The 21,799-nt window shown below is 54.0% G+C and overlaps 1 protein-coding gene and 1 pseudogene across 1 annotated transcript; one reads left to right on the top strand and one right to left on the bottom strand.

Moving 5' to 3' along the window:
- Nucleotides 1–861: 861 nt before the first annotated feature.
- Nucleotides 862–15,165, top strand: LOC115082098 (annotated as a pseudogene).
- A 2,305-nt stretch (nt 15,166–17,470) lies between these two features.
- Nucleotides 17,471–21,789, bottom strand: LOC115082100 (DNA-(apurinic or apyrimidinic site) lyase-like). Its single transcript, XM_029586365.1, is given in 6 exon segments — nt 17,471–18,338; nt 19,863–20,040; nt 20,042–20,056; nt 20,537–20,721; nt 20,906–21,037; nt 21,633–21,789. Coding segments are annotated over 5 exon segments (966 nt in total). The 5' UTR covers nt 20,979–21,037; nt 21,633–21,789; the 3' UTR covers nt 17,471–17,823.
- Nucleotides 21,790–21,799: the final 10 nt, after the last annotated feature.

Raw genomic sequence — 21,799 nt, 5'->3', positions numbered from 1 at the left:
AGAAGGTATCCGTTGTAGGTGATGTCACTGGTGACTTCTGCCAACTTGGCTGCTTCCTAAGAGTTTGGTGGGAGACTGCAGCCAGGACTTATCGAACGAAGGCTTCGCAGTGAAAAACTGGGCTTCATGCAGGTTGTACAGCCACAGCCAGGGAGTGGCTTATATGTTTTAATCCTGGAGGAGGCTTGGGGAAACCTGAGGGTCTCAGGGTGTGTGTCTTCTCCTCTCCACCCAGATTCGCTGCATGCTAAATATCTGGGGGGTGATCCTGTATCTGAGGCTGCCTTGGATCACCGCACAGGCTGGAATAGGTACGAAGACACAGGGCGCTATGCGTAGGGCCAGCATATGCGGAAAGGGAGTGAATGCTGACATGGGTCAATTATGGAGGAGGGAGAGAGGTCATGGGTACTTGGGTCAGACTTGAAATTCATGGGATGAGTGAAGAATAGAGATAACAAAACAGGAGCAGAGTGAGCTGAGAATGTTTTGATGTAAACTGACAGGTCATGGGGAGGTGAGGATGTTCAGGTTTTGGGCTTATTTGGAGGCAGGGCTGGGCGGAGTTTTAGGGGGTTGGGATGTAGTTTGTTGGGTTTGGGGTGAAAAGGCATGGTTGGGCTGAGGTTAGCTAGGCTTGAATTAATCTTTGGTAAGGTAGGGTGACATGCTTGGGTTTGAGGCAGGATGTAATGAAATTGGTTGGGTTTGTGGTTTTAGTCAGGTTGACATGAAATTAGTTGGGTGTAGGGCAAGAGTGTGGAGTAGGGAAGGGAAGAGAAACTAGTTGGGTTTATGGGATGGTGAAAGCTGACAACGAGGGGGGGGGGTTCCAAGTGGTTGGGATGAGAGCAGGTCACCATGGTGACCATGACCAATGGTGCTCTTTTCCTGCAGGTCCTCACTTGGCTGATCATTCTCCTCTCTGTGGTTGTGACCTCCATCACTGGACTCTCCATCTCTGCCATCTCCACCAATGGCAAAGTTAAGTCAGGTGAGTGGGAGCCTAATAAAGAAAAAGGGGGCACTCTGAGGCATTAAAAGATCTGGGCTACTTTAAATCAGCAAGATTTCCGGTAAAGATTCAACCTATGGTTCTCTGTAGGTACTGAAGGTCCCATAGCAGTTACTATAGTACACCAGTGATGCTTAAACTTGTGTTTAAGGGAGCCCCTGTCCCATTCTGTTCTGCACCTTCTAAGATATGAAAGTATTGTTGTATCTTTCAGGGGGTACCTATTTTCTGATCTCTCGTAGCCTGGGCCCAGAGCTTGGTGGCTCCATCGGACTCATATTCGCTTTTGCCAATGCAGTGGCGGTGGCCATGCACACAGTGGGTTTCTCGGAGACCGTGCGGGACATGCTGATAGTAGGTCTCCATCTTCTCTTCCCAACCCACCTAAGCTCATTCCTCCAAAGAAATTTTCCTTTTTGCCCATGTCCACCTTCCTAACCTGTAATCTAACACCCTCCTCTCTTCACCCCCCCCCCCCCATACAGGAGTACAATGCCGTCATGACAGACCCCGTCAACGACATCAGGATCATTGGTGTCCTTACGGTCACCCTTCTATTGGCAATTTCTCTGGCGGGGATGGAGTGGGAAGCTAAGGTATTGTAGGATTTTCCTCATCTTCTACACATCCCATATCACATCCTTGTCATCACTTTGTTGTGACAACACTCATAGGGGCGGATTTTAAAACGAGCGCGAATAGCCTACTTTTGTTTGCGCTCCAGGCGCAAACAAAAGTACGCTGGATTTTAGTAGATACGTGCGGAGCCGCGCGTATCTGCTAAAACCTGGATCGGCGTGCGCAAGGCTATGGATTTTGTATAGCCGGCGCGCGCCGAGCCGCGCTGCCTCCCCCGTTCCCTCCAAGGCCGCTCCGAAATCAGAGCGGCCTCGGAGGGAACTTTCCTTTGCCCTCCCCTCACCTTCCCCTCCCTTCCCCTACCTAACCCACCCGCCCGGCCCTGTCTAAACCCCCCCTTACCTTGTCGGGGGATTTACGCCTTCCAGAGGGAGGCGTAAATCCACGCGCGCCAGCGGGCCTCCTGCGCGCCGGGCCGCGACCTGGGGGCAGGTACGGAGGGCGCGGCCATGCCCCCGGACCGCCCCGGGCCATGGCCACGCCCTGTACCCGCCCCCAAAACGCTGCCGACACGCCCCCGAAAACGCAGCGACGACCGGGCCCGTCCCCCGACATGCCCCCGACACGCCCCCTCGGAGAACCCCGGGACTTACGCGAGTCCCGGGGCTCTGCGCGCGCCGGTAGGCCTATGTAAAATAGGCTTCCGGCGCGCAGGGCCCTGCTCGCCTAAATCCGCCCGGTTTTGGGCGGATTTAGGCGAGCAGGGCTCTGAAAATCCGCCCCTTAGTGAGCAAGGACAGGCAGAAGGTACAAGTCCTCAGGTTTGTTCAGGAGCTTATGGATGGCATGTTTTGTTTACGCAGACAGAGGCAGGGCTGGTGCAAGCATGTTTGGTGCCCTAGTGAACCTTTGGACACGTTCCAACTTTCCTACTGGTGGCAGCTCCAACAGACGCACTCCCTCCTACAAGCAGCAGTGGCTCCAGTACTGCGCTCTGTTTTCTTGTTAGAGGCCCTGGCATGGCACCCTCTGGTCATCTTACTGGTGGACGTCTGCCACTCTAGGTGACTGCCTAGTTTTGCCTAATGGAAGCAGTGGTCCTGAACAGAGGAAGTAGAGAGATCTTCGGCAGCAGACCCAGAGACATCCACTTAGTGTCACTTACCACTAGCACGTGCTTGGCAGCCCTCTAGTGATTTAAGTGTTAGACTGAGTTCATTCCACTTTTTACCCAATGGTGGCCTGTTTTACATCCCATTCTATGACATGACTACCTCCAATGTTCTCTCGTTTCACATTCTGCTATCTGATCGCCCTTCCCCACAGACCCTTCACCACCCTTAACTCCCAACTGCCACTCTATGGTCTTGTTGAGATTTTGTTTCCCATCATCCTCCAGGCTCAGATTGCCTTCTTTTTCGTGATCATGGTGTCCTTTGTGAACTATCTGGTGGGAACCCTCCTTCCTCCCAATGAGAACAAGCAGTCCAAAGGGTTCTTTGGCTACCAAGGTGAGTGAGCAGCTCCAACCAAGAGATCCACTGATACCAGGAATGCCCCATCACCACTGACATCCCATATTGCGTACACAATGTTCAAATGGGGATTAGAGAGCCTATCTTGGAATGTTGTGTAGGGTAGGGTTGTCAACTGGCTCCAGAATGTCTGGACAGGCAAAGCCAGTCCTGATTTTGCTCCCGTTGAATATAGACTGGGAGTTCTGTTTTTTTCTATGAAAAACCTTAACTTTGTTTCCCAGCATGCAACAGGAGTAAAAACAGACTTAACTCAGCCTGTGGCATCCCTTCGCTTGTGGTGGGAATGAAGGTGGCTCATGCAATCGAATCAGTTTTTCTTATGCCACCATATTAGTGTCCAAAGAGACTGCTCAGTGACACTGCTGTGCATTTGCACATGCTCTATGATGATCAAGTATATGAGCCAACCATAAAAGGCACTACTCATACTCGCAGAGTCTACTGAGCATCTACCAAACACTCGGCATGAAAGAGTCATCTCGTATAATCATAAAAGTATCATTTGCACCAGCTGGTGCAAGATGCCATCTTTAATACCCCAGGGCAACATTCCCAGCATATTCAATTAGGATAAAGCACTTATGAACCAACCAAGATGAGCTCTTACCACAGGGGTAATCACTATGGGCCGGATTTTAAAAGGTTACGCACGCTGGGCCTATTCTAAAAAGGCCCGGCGGCGCACGTAAAGCCCCGGGACGCGTGTAAGTCCCGGGACTTTGCTAAAGGGGCGGTCTGGGGGTGGGGTGGTCGGGGGGGGGGCCAGGGCCAGAGGCCTCCCACAGAGCAGCCATTGCTGCTCTGTCGGAGGATCGCGTGCCGGCAAGCTGCCGGCGCACGCAACTTGCACCTGCCCGGAGGCAGGCACAAAAGGTAAGATAATTTGGGGGGGGGGGTTAGAGTAGGGCTGGGGGGGGGGGGGGGGAAAGTTAGGGGAAGGGGTGGGAAGGTCAGGTTAGGGGGAAGGGAACGGGGGAAGCAGCGCGGCTCGGTGCGCGCAAGGTACATAATTGTGTACCCCCTTGCACGCGTCGACCCCTGATTTTATAACATGCGCGCGCAAGTTTTAAAATCAGGTGTACATGAGCGCGTGCCGGGTAGCGAGCGCACATGTAGGCTGCGCGTGTTTCTTTTAAAATCTACCCCTATAGTCCTGCAGAGCAGCAAACACATCTGGTCTTCAGGGCCTGCTTTTTGGATCCCCTGTAGACCAATCTATCTGATGATTATTTTTTATGAATATCCTGAAATCCACCTGGAAGTGAGCATTCCCCGTCTTCTGCCATAAGAGAGATCCCTTGAAGCACTCAATACACAATACTGCCCTAAGCAGGGCGTACAGATCACAAGGAGGAGATAAAGTGAGGCACATCAGCAAAGAACTCGACTTTCTGCGACTTGCTTGCCACCCTGAATCACCTCTTCTTGCCTGCAGGATCCATCTTCCTGGAGAACATAGTTCCTGACTGGCGGGGGGAAACCGGAAACTTTTTCGGCATGTTCTCCATTTTCTTCCCATCAACCACTGGGATTCTGGCTGGTGCCAACATCTCTGGAGACCTGAAGGTATAAGGGTAGGGAGCCTGGTGGACCAAAAGACTATGTATTCTTTCCTGTATGGTGCCCTCACAGGCATGGAAGGATCAACGTTTTCCATGGTCTTTCCTTGACCATGCTTGCTCTTTCAACCCAAAGGATTCTGGGATTTTGTCATTTTTTTTCCCATTTGTTGGAAAAATGGGAGTGCAGATTTCCACACCCTGGTGATTTGTTCTTTCACTGCACATGGTGGTTGGTGAGATGTCTCCATTAGATATATTGACGTACAAGGTTGCTTCTCGCCTTGCTATTTCCCTGTGGGCTCTGAGAGGGAGGGGGTGCAGAAGGTGGGAGCTATGTCTTTGTTGTGCTCATAGACCTTGGGGTTTCCTTCCTCACTCTGCTGTTGCCATGCAGGATCCAGCTGTGGCCATCCCCAAAAGGCACCCTGCTAGCCATCTTCTGGACAACCATCTCTTACCTGGCCATCTCTGCAACCATCGGTGAGATTACACAGCCAGCACTAACAGGGGATTATTTGGGAGGGAGGTTGGTAGACCGATTAAAGATCCAGAGGGGGGTACCCCATAAATTTGATTGTCATCCTGGGCTCGGAGCATAATCTGAAGGGAATCGTGTCTCTGTGACTGGGAATGGAACGAGTAGCCTTTCTGGTGGTGGCAGCACGGGTGGCTCCATGGGCGTGTATTCACCAGTAGGCTGGTGCATCTGTGACTGTGTGTAGGTCTGTGATACAACCATTGCTCTTCCTACCTTTGGACTGTGGTTCTGTGCATATGTGTAGAAAGCCTGGCAGGGCTGGCCTATAGCATCACTGCTGCCTGGTTCTCCTTCCTTAGGATCCTGTGTAGTGCGCGATGCCTCTGGGAGCCTGAATGATTCGGTGCTGTTGAACGTGACGGGAGGCTGCGAGGGATCATCCTGCTCCTACCAGTGGAATTTCACAGAATGCCGAGAGACTGAAACTTGTTCCTTCGGGCTGGCTAATCTCTATCAGGTGAGGACCTCCTGCCCCTCTGGACGGAGCAGTCACCGTGAAATAAAGATTCTCAGGACTGGCAGATGGACAGTCAGTTAGCTGCTCTAGCTGAGGCAATTGGAAACCCTGATGCTGGCTCCTGACTGCTTCATCACCGTCCCTTTGATTGGTCACCATTTCTTGCTGCTATTTTGTGCAAATGTATCTTATGTGCCTTGCGCTGTCTCCCCGTCTCTCTCTCTCTCAGACCATGAGCATGGTGTCTGCTTTCAGCCCTCTGATCACTGCTGGGATCTTCGCTGCCACCCTCTCCTCCGCTCTGGCGTGCCTCGTCTCTGCACCCAAAGTCTTCCAGGTTAGTCACCTGCAGCACTGGCATAAACAGGTTAAGAGAGGAGGCACGTAGCCTTCCTTAAACATACTTCCCTTCCAAAGTGTCCTACCCTGTGAAACCCCCTTCCAGATTTTCCTGAGTTGGACTACTGTTTGTAGCAGAAGGGATTTCCTGCCATTATATCACAGCCCCCTGTCTGCACACTTCTGGTAATTTCAAGTGCTCGTTTAGGGACAAATCATTGCGTAAAATATTATTCTTCGAGGTGATGCCTAAGTGCATTTCTGCTCTGGGACTCCCTGCTCATGTCTGCTCAGTTTTATGGTTTCCCTACATTATTGCAGAGAGAAAATATGTTTATATATATAAACAGTGTCACTAAGTATATGATCAGTCATTGCCCAGTGATGTCGCCAGCCTTTATCAGCATCATCTGTCCTTGGACGACTCATCCGTCATCAATGGCGAGATTCTCCATTTATGGTGTCAATCTCATTGCCCGATGGGTGTGAGCTCACTGTTTTGCTGTAAACCCCATCTCCCCTTCCTCCCCCCAGTTACTTGCCATCTTTTCCCCACAGTGCCTGTGTGAAGACAAACCTGTACCCCCTCATTGGATTCTTTGCCAAGGGTTATGGGAAGAACCACGAGCCACTGCGGGGCTACGCCCTGGCCTTCATCATTGCCGTGGCCTTCATCCTCATCGGTGAGTCTCCCCTCCCACCCCACAGCGCGTCTATATTTGGGGTAGTAGTGGGGGAAAAGACTGAGAGAGGCGAGAGAGAGAGCAGCAGCAGACAGCAGGAGGGATCGAGGTGACAGAAAGCCCTTGTCTTATTAAAAATAGTTTTTTTGGGGAGGCTGAATTTTACTCCATTAACCCCCAAACAGGTATCTTTGTAGGTGCTCTGAGGTATCAGCTAATGTGAATTAGTCTTAGCATTGTATGCAATTAGATAACACAAAAATTGCAACACTGCTTAGGTAGGGAGAAGACTAGAAGTCTGCCGAGCGCAATCTTCTCCTGAGAGCCAAGGTGTTTAGTGTTGTAGGCCATCACCATGTGAAACCTTACTGAATTACTCTGCTCTCTGAGTTGGGGGGAAGTCGCGCCTGTACTGCTGGCGAGTGACGGGACCTTCCCTTCTTGCCCTTGACCTGACCTTGCTTGTGTGTTTGCAGCCGAGTTGAACACCATTGCTCCGATCATCTCCAACTTCTTTCTCTGCTCCTATGCCCTGGTCAACTTCAGCTGTTTCCATGCATCCATCACCAGCTCCCCAGGTGGGTATAGAAGCACTGGATGATTACAAACATTTTCAAAGGAAAATGTTAGAAAACTATAGGTCTGGATGAAATGAGTTCCTAGCAGGTGGGGACCCCCTGAGGAACAGCAGTAAGAGACTTTGCTAGACTGTGGAACTGGACAGATGAGATTTAATGTGAACAAACAGATTAGGGCTCTTCAGAGAAGAGACTAAGAGGACATATGCTAGAGGTTTATAAAATCATAAATGGCATTCAACAGATAAATAGGGGGATGGTTATTTACTCCATGAAACTAACAGGTAGCAGATTAAAAAAAAAAATTGGAAAAGTCTTTTTTTCACTCAGTGTTGCCAGAGGATGTGGTCAATAGCTGAGTTTGAAAACAGCTTGAGAAAGAATTGGAGAAAAACCATTATTAGTCAAGTAGACTTGATCTGGAAGTGAGCAACAAGGAATGGATCTGCCAGATTCGTCTTAATGACCTGGACTGGCCACTGATAGACCGCAGGATGCTGGGCTCGATGGACCATTGGTCTGACCCAGCAAGGTCTATCTTATAATCTTATTTCCTTAAGATGTCATCTAGATATCAAAATGATAGGGCTGGGAGGAACCTTGAAGGGTTATCTAGAATCTCAGAATGACAGAGGTGGGAGGGACTTCAAGAGGATCCTTAGCCCATCCTCCTTCCATAGGATCTACTGTGTCCTATCCCAAAACCTCTTTAAAACCTCCAGTGGCAGATATCTCACCCCCCTCCCTGGATAAGCATTTCCCTCACTGCTATCATGTCACCCCCCTGTTCATCTTTCTTAGGTTAAATAAACCCAAAGTCCTTTATCTTGTTCTCCAGATCACACTAGATTAGACATCTTGTTATTTGTATTGCTGTTCTCTGCACGAGGGATGCACCGATGATTCCAAGTCAAATCTGAACCAAATGAATGCCAGGAGGGTTCGAATTCAAAGCGTTAGGACTTTCCATAGGGGAAATCCATTGGATTTTCAACAGCGTATCTGGGAGGAGGGAATTTGAGTGGGAATTTCAAATCCCCCCCCCAAGCAAACCCAACAACACGGCAAAATCCAAAGCGAATGGTTTGGAAAGCCAAGCGACTTTCTAAAAAGCTGCTGTGATTTTCACCAAAAAGGTTGCGCAGAGGAGGGAAGGGGCTAACATTGCTCGTCTTTCATGGGGTATTCCTGTCCCGTTAACGTTGCATGCTTCCGCCTCTCCCGCAGGCTGGAGGCCCTCCTTCCGCTATTACAACAGTGGGTCTCGCTCTTCGGAGCCCTGGTGTCTGTGGTGATCATGTTCCTGCTCACCTGGTGGGCGGCCATTATCGCTGTGGGAATCATCGTCTTCTTGCTCGGATACGTCACTTATAAGAAGCCTGGTAAGAGAGAACTCAGCAGGGGCCCTTTCCCACCCCCCGTCTCTTACGTTTGCTCTGCATTGGTTTGCCTCTTATGCCTTGGATTTGTATGTGATTGTATTTGTTAGGCAGACTTTGGGACTAGTGGTTTGTAAACTGCATTGGATTATACATGAAGGGACGCCGTTTGACCACCGTGGCTATAAAAATGAATGAAGGTGGGTACGGGATCGCATAATAATGCAGCCACATCTGGGGTTGAAGGTTTTTTGGCAGCACATTTCTAGCCCCTGGATGCATAAGAACCCTTTTAAAAGAGTTACAGTGACAAAGCCTGGGATTAGAACTGAGGCACAGGGAGACAGCGGAGTTTGTGCAAGGTCTTCTTGCCTGTTGGGTTCATGGAACTGAGCTCCCTCTCTTACAGAGGTGCATGGGGAGATGGCAGATAATGGTAGATCATTTTAAGTCCCTCTCTCCGTCTCTCCTCAGATGTGAACTGGGGCTCCTCCGTGCAAGCCAGCTCTTACCACATGGCCCTGGCCTACTCCATGAATCTCACCAGGGTGGAGGACCACGTCAAGAACTTCCGGTAACAGCCGCTGAGCTTTTATGTGACTGCAGAGCACCACACAAGACACGATAAAATTAGGACACGTGACAACACAACTCACGCCGCAAACATCGCTACTCTTAACCTGGTACTCGACACAGCATTGCCTATTCTCTCCCTCTGGTGGCTTTTTCCACCACATATCGCCTTCCATTTCGCACGTGTCCCACTCCCCCACATGCTGCCCTCCATCTCAAGGGTCTTCCTCTTATCCCCCCCCTCCTTTTTCCCCAGCCCTCAGTGCCTGGTTCTCAGTGGACCCCCGAATTTCCGGCCCGCCCTGATCGATTTCTTTGGGACGGTCACCAAAAACATCAGCCTGATGATCTGTGGGAACGTGGTGACGGTGAGTGGCAGGTGGGGTGCAGAGTCCGAGTGCTCTGGACTTTTTGGATTGCACAGATTTATCCTGAGTGCTTCTCCTTCCATCAGGACCCCGAGAAGGGCTTGTAATCTGAAGGGCACATGAAGTGGCTGAAGAAGAGGAAAGTGAGGGCCTTCTACACCACCATTGTAGCCGAGGACCTGAGGTCAGGGGCCAGGAACCTGATGCAGGTAAGGGAGAAGGGAGCCCCCTTGGTCCAAGGTCAAATTCACAAATACACGGGCGGAGCGGAGGCACAGGGAGATAACGTGACTCCTCTAAGGTCACACATAAGAGTCAGTGAGGCACAGAAAAGCCACTCGGAGCAGAATTATGTGGGATGCATTAGTTACAGCTCGCTTTCCTCCTCAGGTCGCTGGGCTGGGCAGACTCAGGCCCAACACGTTGGTTCTGGGTTACAAAAAGAACTGGCGGCAGGACACTTCGGACAACCTGGAGAATTACGTCGGCATCATCCAGTGAGTGGCTTAGGGTCCTGGTTCGGGCACCACTTTCCCACCGCGTCACACGAGTACCCCAGCATGTGCGCCAAAGGACCCCTTACTCATCAGGGGCTGCGTGGGGTGCCAGGGCCTCTGCCCACCATCAGTACTGGTCCAACCTTCAGTACTTACCTGACAGGTCCTTCTGAGAGTCTTCAGAACATCTTCCAGCCCATTGGTTCCTGCTGTGGGTGATGGCATTACGATGTCATAGTTAGGCAATGGGTTACAGGAATGGCGTGTGATGTAGTCATCTCTTCCCTCTCCCCCTCCAACCCCGAAACACACACACACACACACAATAGCCATCCCAGGAGTAAACGCTAAAATGTCCATGGCTATCTGTCCTCCTGCAGTGACGCTTTCGACATGAATTTCGGGGTCTGCCTGCTAAAGATGAAGGAAGGGCTGGATGCGTCGCAGACCATGCAGGCACACGGTGAGTCTCAAACGTTGGGCTGGGAGGCACGTAACCACAGCTGCCATGTTCTCAGCGCCCCCTACTGGGAGGGAACAGCAAAGCGTTCTGAAAGGAAGTTCCGGAGAGGAGCTGCAGCCCCATCAACTCATCCACCAGAGGCGCTGCCTGCGTTCAGTCTTAAAAACAGCCGGGGCTGCCTGACCCACCAGCTCCAAAGACTCGGGCAATATTTGGTGGCCAAGTCCCACACCTTTTGCCTGTTTTGCCACATTCTAGCACGTTCCACCATCACCCTATGTATTTCCTTGTCCAGCAGCCCCCCCCCCCCCCCCTCCCTGAAAAGCTAACAGAAATAGGATCAAACCCCGTCCCCATTTGGGATCACAGTTCTAACTGAACCCCAATGAAAGGTTAAATAATTTAAAAACATCTGCATCCTTCGGCTCCTGGAATGGTTTCAAGCTTCAAACCTCTGCTCATTGTGTTTGGTCTTCACAGTGAACCCAACCTTTGAGGGAGAGGAGGACGACGCGGCGGCTTCGGAGCAAGAGGAGGAGCAGGAGGAGGAGGATACTCCGGGAAAAAGTAAAGAGAGAGAGCATCAGTGTCATTCCCATTGCCCAGCACCAGTCCTAATCCATGGCTGGGGTGTCCCCCCCCTTCTCCCCCGCATGTCCTGTCAGGGAGAGGGCGCAGGGGGGTTAATTTCACAGTGGCTGCTTTGCAGGAAAATATTATTCCCGCTGCATTTTGCCTCTCTCTTTTCTCTCTTCACCCCCACCCCCCCTTGATCTGACTTCTGATCCCTGCCCCTTCACCTCCTTTCCAGAGCCCACGGGCGAGGAGAAGCCAGCCAGCACCGTCTTCCAGTCCAAGCAGGGCAGGAGGAGCATCGACGTGTACTGGCTGTCTGACGACGGAGGTGAGTGAATGCCCGTCCTCTCCTCCAGGCACTGCCTGCCTCCACCCCAGCCCGGGGTCTTCCGGCTCCCGTCCTCCCAGGCTGGCCCCGGAGGGATTAGCACAGCACAGTGGCAGGGAGCTGATGCTGGTTCTAAGCTAGACCCCCGCTGGCTCCCTTTTACAGATGTCCAACTACCGCTGGATGCCCAAGTCTCAGGCTGGGGCATGGGTCAGGTATCTGACTGCAGCCTTTGCACGTCTCCATCCCACGCTGCCACACGGTACTGGTTTCAGCAGAGCACCCAGGCTGACGTTCCTCTTCCACTGAAGCTTTGCTGATGCAGTGTGGGGAAAAAAAAAAAAAAAAAAGCAAACACCTGTGGGAACCAGTTTACCCACAATGCACTTCATTCTGCTTTGCACAAGAGCCACAGCGACTCCTGTTGTATCCTCCCAGGTCTGACGCTGCTGATCCCCTACCTGCTGACCCGCAGGAAGAGGTGGAGCCAGTGCAAGGTTCGACTCTTCATCAGCGGCCACCTTGACACCGTGCAAGAGGAGAAGAAGGAGTGAGTGTCCTGCTGGGTACTTAGTGGGGTACCAAGAGGCAAGGCCACGTAAGGGGAGGGCAACAGTGGGAAATGGGAGCGGGGACTGCCCAGGTAACAGGGGGCTTCCTGTTAGCTGGGCAGGGTGAGGTTATGCAGCTCCTCTCAAGGAGAGGAGGAGATTGGTGCACGTAGTGGGGCTGGACACCATGGCCCTGGCTGTCACGGCTCTGCACCATCTCATGGGGGAAAACCACACCAGGAGCATGAGGTTGCAGGTTTGGACTCCATCCTTCAGAGGTGCTGCAGAGGGCGTGTATCAGTGCATCAGGAGATGCATTAGAGAGCGGTGCAGGAGTAGGTGCTGCAGAGGGCGTGGATCAGTGGATGCATTAGAGAGCGGTGCAGGAGTGGTGCTGCAGAGGGCGTGTATCAGTGCATCAGGAGATGCATTAGAGAGCGGTGCAGGAGTGGTGCTGCAGAGGGCGTTTATCAGTGGATCAGGAGATGCATTAGAGAGCGGTGCAGGAGTGGTGCTGCAGAGGGCGTTTATCAGTGCATCAGGAGATGCATTAGAGAGCGGTGCAGGAGTGGTGCTGCAGAGGGCGTTTATCAGTGGATCAGGAGATGCATTAGAGAGCGGTGCATGAGTGGTGCTGCAGAGGGTGTGTATCAGTGCATCAGGAGATGCATTAGAGAGCGGTGCAGGAGTGTTGCTGCAGAGGGCGTGTATCAGTGGCATCAGGAGATGCATTAGAGAGCGGTGCAGGAGTGGTGCTGCAGAGGGCGTGTATCAGTGGATCAGGTAGATGCATTAGAGAGCTTGTTGCAGAGAGCTGGTGCGGCTGCAGAGGCTGCAGAGGGCGTGGATCAGTGGATGCATTAGAGAGCGGTGCAGGAGTGGTGCTGCAGAGGGCAGTGTATCAGTGGATCAGGAGATGCATTAGAGAGGCGGTGCAGGAGTGGTGCTGCAGAGGGCGTGTATCAGTGGATCAGGAGATGCATTAGAGGGCGGTGCAGGAGTGGTGCTGCAGAGGGCGTTTATCAGTGCATCAGGAAATGCATTAGAGAGCGGTGCAGGAGTGGTGCTGCAGAGGGCAGTGTATCAGTGGATCAGGAGATGCATTAGAGGGCGGTGCAGGAGTGGTGCTGCAGAGGGCGTTTATCAGTGCATCAGGAGATGCATTAGAGAGCGGTGCAGGAGTGGTGCTGCAGAGGGCATTTGTCAGTGCATCAGGAGATGCATTAGAGAGCGGTGCAGGAGTGGTGCTGCAGAGGGCGTGTATCAGTGCATCAGGAGATGCATTAGAGAGCGGTGCAGGAGTGGTGCTGCAGAGGGCCGTGTATCAGTGCATCAGGAGATGCATTAGAGAGCGGTGCAGGAGTGGTGCTGCAGAGGGCGTGTATCAGTGCATCAGGAGATGCATTAGAGAGCGGTGCAGGAGTGGTGCTGCAGAGGGCGTGTATCAGTGCATCAGGAGATGCATTAGAGAGCGGTGCAGGAGTGGTTTCTCTCTCTCTCTCGGCCATGGCTGAGGTCTCTTCCCGTCCCCCTGCAGGATGCTCGCTCTGCTGAAGAGGTTCCGCCTGGGCTTCCAGGAGGTCCTGGTGCTGCCGGACATCGCTCTGAAACCAGAGGCAAAGAGGTAAGAGGCTCTCCCCTTTCCTTCTCCCACCATCAGCAGAGCGCTCCCGGCGAGAGGGAAGATAACCCCTAGGTCTGAACGTGGAAAGCCGTCGCCATGGAACGCGTCCCAGAGGGGGCTGCACGGCTCCCAAAAGCTGCCGACTCCGCTCCGGGATGGTCCCCGCCTCCATCTTCTCTCTGTTCTGCTGGGACCCGGAAGGCCGAGAGACAGGAAACCCAGGAGGCCCTCGGAGTTAAGTAAACCACAAAAGCATAGACGCCTTGATCTTTTTCAAATATTCATTGAAGCAGAGACGTATTCATAAAACCGCCCGACCCGGGCCGGGTTTCGCAGCTCAACAGCTGCTGCCTCAGGGGCTCAGACAATCCAAGGTCTTTGAATGAAATACAACGGTGCAGCATCATCGAGGAACGAGTAACTGTAGGTCAGCAATGCAAAAACATCTTGAACACGTCTCTACTTTAATAAATATTTGAAAAAGATCAAGGCATCTATCCTTTTGTGTTCACCTGGCGGCCATTATACATCGCCTACCTCTTTGCTTTCTGGGCCCTTGGAGTTAAGGCATCTCTTACGCTGCGGGAGGAGGGTCAGATGTCCTTGGGTGGGGGGCGGGGGGGTTCTCACTTTGCGTCCACGTGATGCCTGCCCCAGCTGCTACAGGAGCACAGATCCCACCATCCCGGGGGCTTGTATTGCTCGTTCTTCTTAAGAGACAAGAGCCGGGAGGGGGGAATGAAAATGAGGGCGGGGGTCCGGAGCTGGCATCGTCCGCTCCCCCTTGCTAACACGCCTTCGGGTTAAGGCCGGACTTCTCTGCGGGCGCCTCCCCGAGCCCGTGTTATTAACCTGCAGTCTCAGCCGGCCCGCTCGCCCCCGACCTCTTAACCGTTATCCATCGCCCTCGGACCTCTTCCGCAGCCTGAAAGTCTTCGAGGACATGGTGACGCCGCACCGGCTCAACGACGGGCTGATGGACCGAGAGAGCAGCCAGGAGCTGAGAAGGAGCAACCCCTGGAGGATCTCCGACCAGGACCTCCGGGCCCACAGCAAGAAGGTAAAAAGGGTCAGCTTGAGACAGGGCAGGCTGCCTCTCCCCCTCTCCCCAGCCCACCCACGCTCTCGCCTCTTCTAGTTCCTCCGGCTGGGGCTGCCCCAGGGTCGCCCTTCTCTAATCTCCTCTCCCCGATCCATTTCCATTGCAGTCCGAACGCCAGGTGAGGCTGAACGAAATCCTCCAGGAGAATTCGCAGGACGCCGCCGTCATCGTCATGTAAGGACCGTGGCCCTACCTCCTCCTCTTCCTGCACCCCCCGGGAGGCGGTTTTCTCTCTCTCACCTTTCCCTCCTCCTGTTTCTCCACCCCCCGCAGGAGCCTGCCAGTCATGAAGAAGGACGCCTGCCCCAGCGCCCTCTACATGGCCTGGCTGGAAATGCTGTCCCATGACCTGAGCCCGCCCCTGGTCTTCATCCGTGGGAACCAGCAGGACGCGCTGACCGTCTACTGTCAATAGCCGCTCTGGGAAGGGGGCACAGCGGGGGCTGCCGGGACGAGGACGTGCGGCTGTGACCCTGAGATCACATCGTAGACGAGCCCCCCATGGTGGAGGTGGAGAAAAACTGCACCCAACGGCCTAACGCCGAAGGGTCGCGCCGGTCACTGTCTGCCCTCACAGACCATGGGATGCACAGGGGGGGGGGGGGGAGGGGGGTCTCACCGCCTCACAATCCCACACCCAGGGCGCCTTTTGATTTGCCGGGCGGCTCCGCAGGCTGAGCTCCCGCAGAGAGGAAACGGAGCGCGGCGCACGGGAGGTCTTCGCGTCACAAACCAAGGTCGGCAGGGGCCAACGACGGCCCGGACCCGAAGGGGCAACGCACGCCGAGCCGCCTTTGACCGCTACCTTGCAGGAAAGCGAGGGACCGGGCGCCATCTCGGCAGTAAAAGCGAGCAGGGGCGGAGCCGGGAAGCGCGCGCCCCCCCCCCCCCCCCCACGGGATCTTCCTGCGTCTGCTGGTGGTGGTTTGTTCACCCCCCCTCATTTATTTAGGGGCAAGAGGGCGGCTTTGCCCCCATCTTTCCTGTTAGAAGAGCAGCGGCAGCCGCTCCAGCGCTCCCTCCATCCTGCCGTCTTTGTACTATACCAGTGTAAATAACTAAGTTTGCAAATAAAAGCGGAGAAAGAATAAAATGTTGCGCTAAGATGGCTGCCTCTGTTTGATGAGGGGAGGGGAGGGCGGTAAAAAAATCAATGGGACCTTCGGTAGTGTGAGGGAGTCGGGAGGCCACGTCCAGAACCGGCAAGGACCCAAGATCCAAGACTGCAGCAAGGGGAGGGTTCTGGACCTTTTGGTTTCACACGGACGAGCAGCTGGGCTCCTCGGGGGTGGGGATTTTAGCCGCTTCAGGCCGGCAACACCAAGGCCCCGCCCCTTCCTGGGCGTCGGACGTCTAGGGCTTTATTTAGGATCCGATGTGGCCACCTAAAGAGGGGTGGAGGCGCCGAGTTAAGAGGGCACCACATCAAGGGAACTAGGAAAGGGGAGGATCACCCAACGTGGAGTGGAGACCGTGGCCAGCACGGGCAGCGGAGGGGGCGCTGGTTCTCTCGCCAGCCTTTCCACCTCCGCACCCGGCGGAGTCAGGGCGCCCGGATCTCCCAAGAGCGAGGAGCGCCCCTGGATCCTGCCGAAATTTAGGGATCAATGGGGAACAAAACTGGGCCTTTTCAGTTTGATCCTGAGGTGGACAGGAGGAGTCTGGAAACGTAAAAAAACCCCAGAAAACTCAAAGGGATATCAAAAAATAAACATCTGCACTGTTTCTTGGGGTTTTTTTTTTTTTTTAAAGACGCCTTGAATTGAAGGCAAGGAAGGAGTAGGCAGGGGGCCAGGCCAGCTCGGGTCCTCTTGGGTCAGGCTCCGGAGAATCCTCAGGGGGGGGGGGGGGGGGAATCGGGTACGGTATGGGACGTCGGAGCCCGCTGGCGGAAGTGGGGGATGCAGGCGGGCGAAGGTCCGCGCCGCGCTCCCGGTGGCTCCCCGAGCCGTTATCAGCGAGGGAAGGTCGTCGAGGGATTTAATTTTATTCGTTATTTCACGCCGGAAAGGTCCTCATCCGCGCTCTTCCATTTGCTCGCCGCGTGGGATATCAGAGGGGGGCGAGAGCGGCCACGAGCACCAACACCGCTCTGATTGGAGGGGGGCGAGGTGCAGCCTATAGTGAGATGGGGGGGGGGGGGGGGGGGAATCGTTCGATGTTGTACAAGTTTAAGATTTGGTAAAGTTATCAGAGAGGCTTCGCTGGTCTTGAGAAGATCCTGCGTTCATGGAGGCAGCACAACCCGACCGGGAGAGAAAAGCTCTCCAAGCCTTTTTTTTTCTTCTTCTTTAGGGAAGGAGGGGGTTGGTTCCAGCCAAATGAAAGCGGGTGCTAGTACGGGGGGGGGGGGGGGGGAATTTGTGCTTTAAAAGTAAAACATGAAAAAACCGCCAAACACACATCTCAAAGCAGGGAAGCAAGGTTAGCGGAGAACAGCGTCAGCAAGGCCTCGTCCCGGCTACCAAAACAGAGGTCACACTCACAGCTGGGTTTTGTTGAAAACATCTGGTTTATTGGTTAATGGTGTTGGCCACACACAGCAGGGGAATCTCCTTTGCCCCAGCCCCGAGCGCCCCTGGCTCCCTTAGGGACCCCCCCATCCCCCAGGAGAAGGGAACAGGCCAATCCCAAAGCCCCCCCCCCCCCCCCCCCCCCCGGGCACAGTAGTCGGGTGGCATTCAGCAGCTTATAAAACAGATTTATCCACACTTCCATCCGAGGACAGGAGAACGGCGGCACAGCGACGGGAGACGGCACGGAAACGAGGAGACAAGGGGGAGAGGTAATCGCTGATGGCACCCAGTGACCCCTGCCCTTTGACCCTGCCACTGACCTTCACATGGCTGTGAAGGGGGCAGTAGTCACCGTCCGAAAAGCGCGCTGCCCCTCGCTCTTTCACGCCTCACAGGGCCACGCAGTACGGCGGAGGGTAGGGGACAGCTCGGTGACCTCTGCCCTTCGGCTACTCACACGACTTATGTCAAGGGTGAAGCCCGCACCATCCCACGCCTCCTTCCCCCCCCCCCCCCTCCCCCATGCACAGGTCCGCGTACACTGCCTCCTGCCCTCCTCACATGGCCATGCAGAGCGTGATGGGGCAGTGGTCACTCCCCATGATGGTGGAACGGATCTTACTGTCACAGAGCTGGGGCAGCAGGGCCCGGGACAGCAGGAAGTAGTCCAGCCTCCAGCCCACGTTCTTGCCCCGGGCGTTCATCATGTAAGTCCAGAAGGTGTAGGCGTACGGGACGTCCGGGTAGAGGTGGCGGAAGCTGTCCACGAAGCCCTCCCCCAGCAGGCTGCCGAAGCCCTCCCGCTCCTGGGGGGTGAACCCGGCCGTCTTCTTGTTGGTCTTGGGGTTTTTCAAGTCAATCTCCTGGTGGGCCACGTTGAGGTCTCCGCAGAGGACCAGGGGCTTCTGCTTATCCAGGCCCTTCAGGTAGGCCCGGAAGTCCCCGTCCCACTTCTGGCGGTAATCCAGGCGCACCAGGCCGCGGCCGGAGTTCGGCACGTAGGCTGCCACCAGGAAGTAGTCCTTGAACTCGGCCGTGATGATGCGCCCTTCCTTGTCGTGTTCCTCCACCCCTACAGAACGGGGAGGGGGACAAGAAACAGCAGCAGGGCGTCAGCAGGGACTTGTGCACAGTGCAAGCTCCCCTCCCCCCTGCGCTCCGCCTGCTGCGCTGCACAGGTCAAAGGCGCCGCAGAATTAAACAGTGCAAGGCAGAAGGCAAAGCAGGGGGTTTCTCACAAGCTCTCCCCCACAGGAATGCGAGTTCCTCCTCCCCGGCTCACAAACGGGGGGACAGGAGGTGGGTTTCCAAGGTTAAAATCTGCCTCCCCTTTGGCAGCAGCATGAAGTGACTTAAGGGGGCAAGAGCAGCCAGGAATGGGCATCAGGGATCCGTTACTTCCTCCGGGAGTAGCAACCGCAAACTTAACAGGGTCAGTCATCAAAATGCGCTATTTTTCGCATCTCGCGATGCGTATGCAAATTTTTAATAACGTAGTCAACGGGGAGGAGTTTGGGCAGGGTGGTTAACGTTGCGTGCAATAGCGTAACGCCCGTCATAACACGGGAAAGAAGCACCTTTTGTTCTGGCGTTACGCTGTGCAAAATGCCCAAACCGAGATTTCCCGTTTCCAGCAGGAGGGAGAGTACGAGCGAGAGCCTCTGGGGTGGCCGCCGTGTTTGTCATCTATTTACACCACTGTAGGAGGATCAGCTCGTAGCGCGAGGTGAGGTCTGGGGGCAGTTTTACATGCGCAGTCAGAGGTACGAGCAGCACGATGCACCCCAGTGCAGATCTGACGTGATATGGAAGGAGGAAAGGTAAGCAGAGATGAGATTTGTACAAGGTACTCTCTCCCCAGTCTGACAGCACCCAGGTAAGGAGAGAGAAGGAAATCTCATCTGTGTCTGCCTTTCCTCATTCCAAATCTCATCCAATCCTCACTGAGGGGTACTGGGCGTGGGAAACTGCCCCCAGACCTCACTGCTTGACCCTCCTACAGTAGTATAAATAGAGGACTAATGAGAGAGACTCTTTATAAGGCTCTCTCACGCTCCACGAGCAGCCCAAAACGTGAAAATGCCTGTTTGGGCATTTCTCATCTCGCAAAACGAAAATTTATTGCGCCCGCAACATTTAACACGTGGTGTGGTAAATACGTATGCAAAGCGCTAAAAACAGCGCACGCTGCGGTAATTCCAAGATCACCCTAACCATGCCCCACCCCCACCCCCTTTTTTTTTTTTTTAATCGCAGGCACTATTCATGCAAAAATGACAGCAGAATGAGGAATCTAAGCCTAAGTTTGTTAAATATTGTCTAGGGTGACTGAACGGGGGCTGGAATATATATATATATTTTTTTTAATATATTTTTCAGAGGAATAAATTCTCGCTCAAAGTGGATGATAACATGGCAGATGAACTCTAGATCCCTTCCACCCTATGATTCTCGATGATCTTCTGAGATCCGTCCCACTGCCCCCTAAGCTCTGTCTTTTTTATGATTTTTAGATGACTTCCTGGGGTCTCCCTCCCAGCCCTGATTCTAGGTGAGCTCCTGAGAAAGGCGTAGTAGACGAAGGATCGTTTCTCACCAATGCCGTAGGAAACATGGAGCGGCATGTCCTTGCAAAGCATGGCCACGCCACTGTAGCCCTCTTTGTCATCCGAGCAGGCCCAGTACTTGTGGGGGTACTCTGGCATGTCCTTGATCTCGCTGGGCAGGACCTTCTCGGCACACTTGGTCTCCTGCAGGCACAGGATGTCCGGATCCCTCCTGCCGCACCCACTGGAGGAGAGAAACAGGAGCCATTACTCACGGAGCACAGCCTCGGGAGACACAGTCTGGGCAACCTAGGCCTCACCAGACCACAGAATAGCCAGGATCCCCGTGGTATTTACAGCACGAATTTATCTCCCTGGATGGGGATTCAAGGGGGAAAGCAGTAAAACTATCAATTTGCCCCCTCCTTCCTTATCCGCGCAGGCGGGGTGGCAAGCTGATCACGTTACAAAGCCAGCGGCCCTCCCCCAGACAAGACGCAGAGAATGAGTGCAGTCACCAGGGCTCTGCTGTCAGTGCTGTGACAAATCTCGTACCACGAGTGAGAAGGCACGGGCATGAGACTGGGCGGGCTAGGAGGCTGAGCAACAGTTGGAGTGGGCAGGATGGTGCAATCTCTCGCTTTGTTGTTGGGGGTGGGGGAGAAGAGGGGGAGCAAGGCACGTGCAGACAAGAGAGGAGTCTTCCTGCTGGGGGGACACTCACATCCAGGCCATTCTTCTTCACCCAGGCCCGGAGCCCATCCACGTTCCAGGAGGTGATCTTGAGGTTGCATTTCTTCCCTGAGGCAGAGGTCAGCTTATCAGGGGGATCCTCATATGTGGGCGGGTCCTCTGGCTCCTTCGTGGCTTTGGCCCCTCCTCCCTTCTTGCTCTTCTTTGCTACTTGCTCTGGAGAGGAGGTTAAAACATTTAAACATCAGCTTAAATATCTCTGGCATCTCCACTCCACCTTCTCCTCGCCACACAAGGATCTCATCAGGGAGCTATCGTGCACAAACTAAGTGCTGCATTGGCCTTTGGCACTGTCCACTACCGTCCATCTTCCTGCAGAGGTGCCATACAGTGCACTTACCATTTCCATCCTGCTCTGGGCACTCGACGCTCACAGTCTCCTCCTCCAGCTGTTTCTTACCACGCTTCGGCATCCTCCAAGCACAGCCCAGATGGAGCCAGCCACGAAACACAGAGACACGCAGAATCTCTCCTGAGGGGAAAGGAAGCCAAGATAATGCTCTTATAACAAAAGGGAGGCTTTGGCTCACAGGACATGATACTGGGGGAAGGCAAGAGCAGCAGTCCCAGCATGCTCTGGGGCAATATCTTAAGGTATGAAGGTCTGGTCTCCCCCCATCTTAAAAGAGATCTAACAACTAAAAAAAAAAAAAAGTACTGAGGACGACAACAAAAAAGCTGAAAGAGATGGAACGGCTCCTGTGTGATGAGAGGCTAGGACTCTTCAGTTTGACAGAGATGTATAAAATGAGTGAGTGGGGGGCATGCAAGTTTACCCTTTCAAACTGTACTAGGACACCATAAAACTAGTACGCAGCCGTTTTAAAACAAACTGGAGAACGTTTTATTTTCACTCCAGCTACAATCAAGCCATGGAACCTGGTGATGGAGGAATTTTCGAGGACAGGTCCGTCAATAATCATTAGCCAGGCGGCCTTGGGGATCGCCTGCGCTGAGCGAGCAACGAGGGATGCATCTCCCCCGCCGGGCGCTTCCAAATGCAGAAGGAGCCTGGCTGGGCTGGGGGAGGAGGGGATAACGTGCCGGGTCCGTAGGCCCGGACTCACCGGCTAAGGCCTTCGCGCACCGCTGTCTGCACGCACCCAATGCCTCGCGCCGGTCCTCCGAACGTTCCCGGGGGACCCTCGCGCCAGTCTGTCTCCCAGCCCCGCCCACCCTCGCGCTCAGACTCGCACACACGCGCGCCCAGCTAAACAAAAGAGGCCAAGGCGGA

The sequence above is a fragment of the Rhinatrema bivittatum genome, unplaced genomic scaffold (genome assembly GCF_901001135.1).
Source record: "Rhinatrema bivittatum unplaced genomic scaffold, aRhiBiv1.1, whole genome shotgun sequence".
NCBI classification, from domain to species: Eukaryota; Metazoa; Chordata; class Amphibia; order Gymnophiona; family Rhinatrematidae; genus Rhinatrema; species Rhinatrema bivittatum.
The sequence above is the reverse complement of the archived record's forward strand: the minus strand, read 5'-3'. Positions and strand labels throughout refer to the sequence as shown.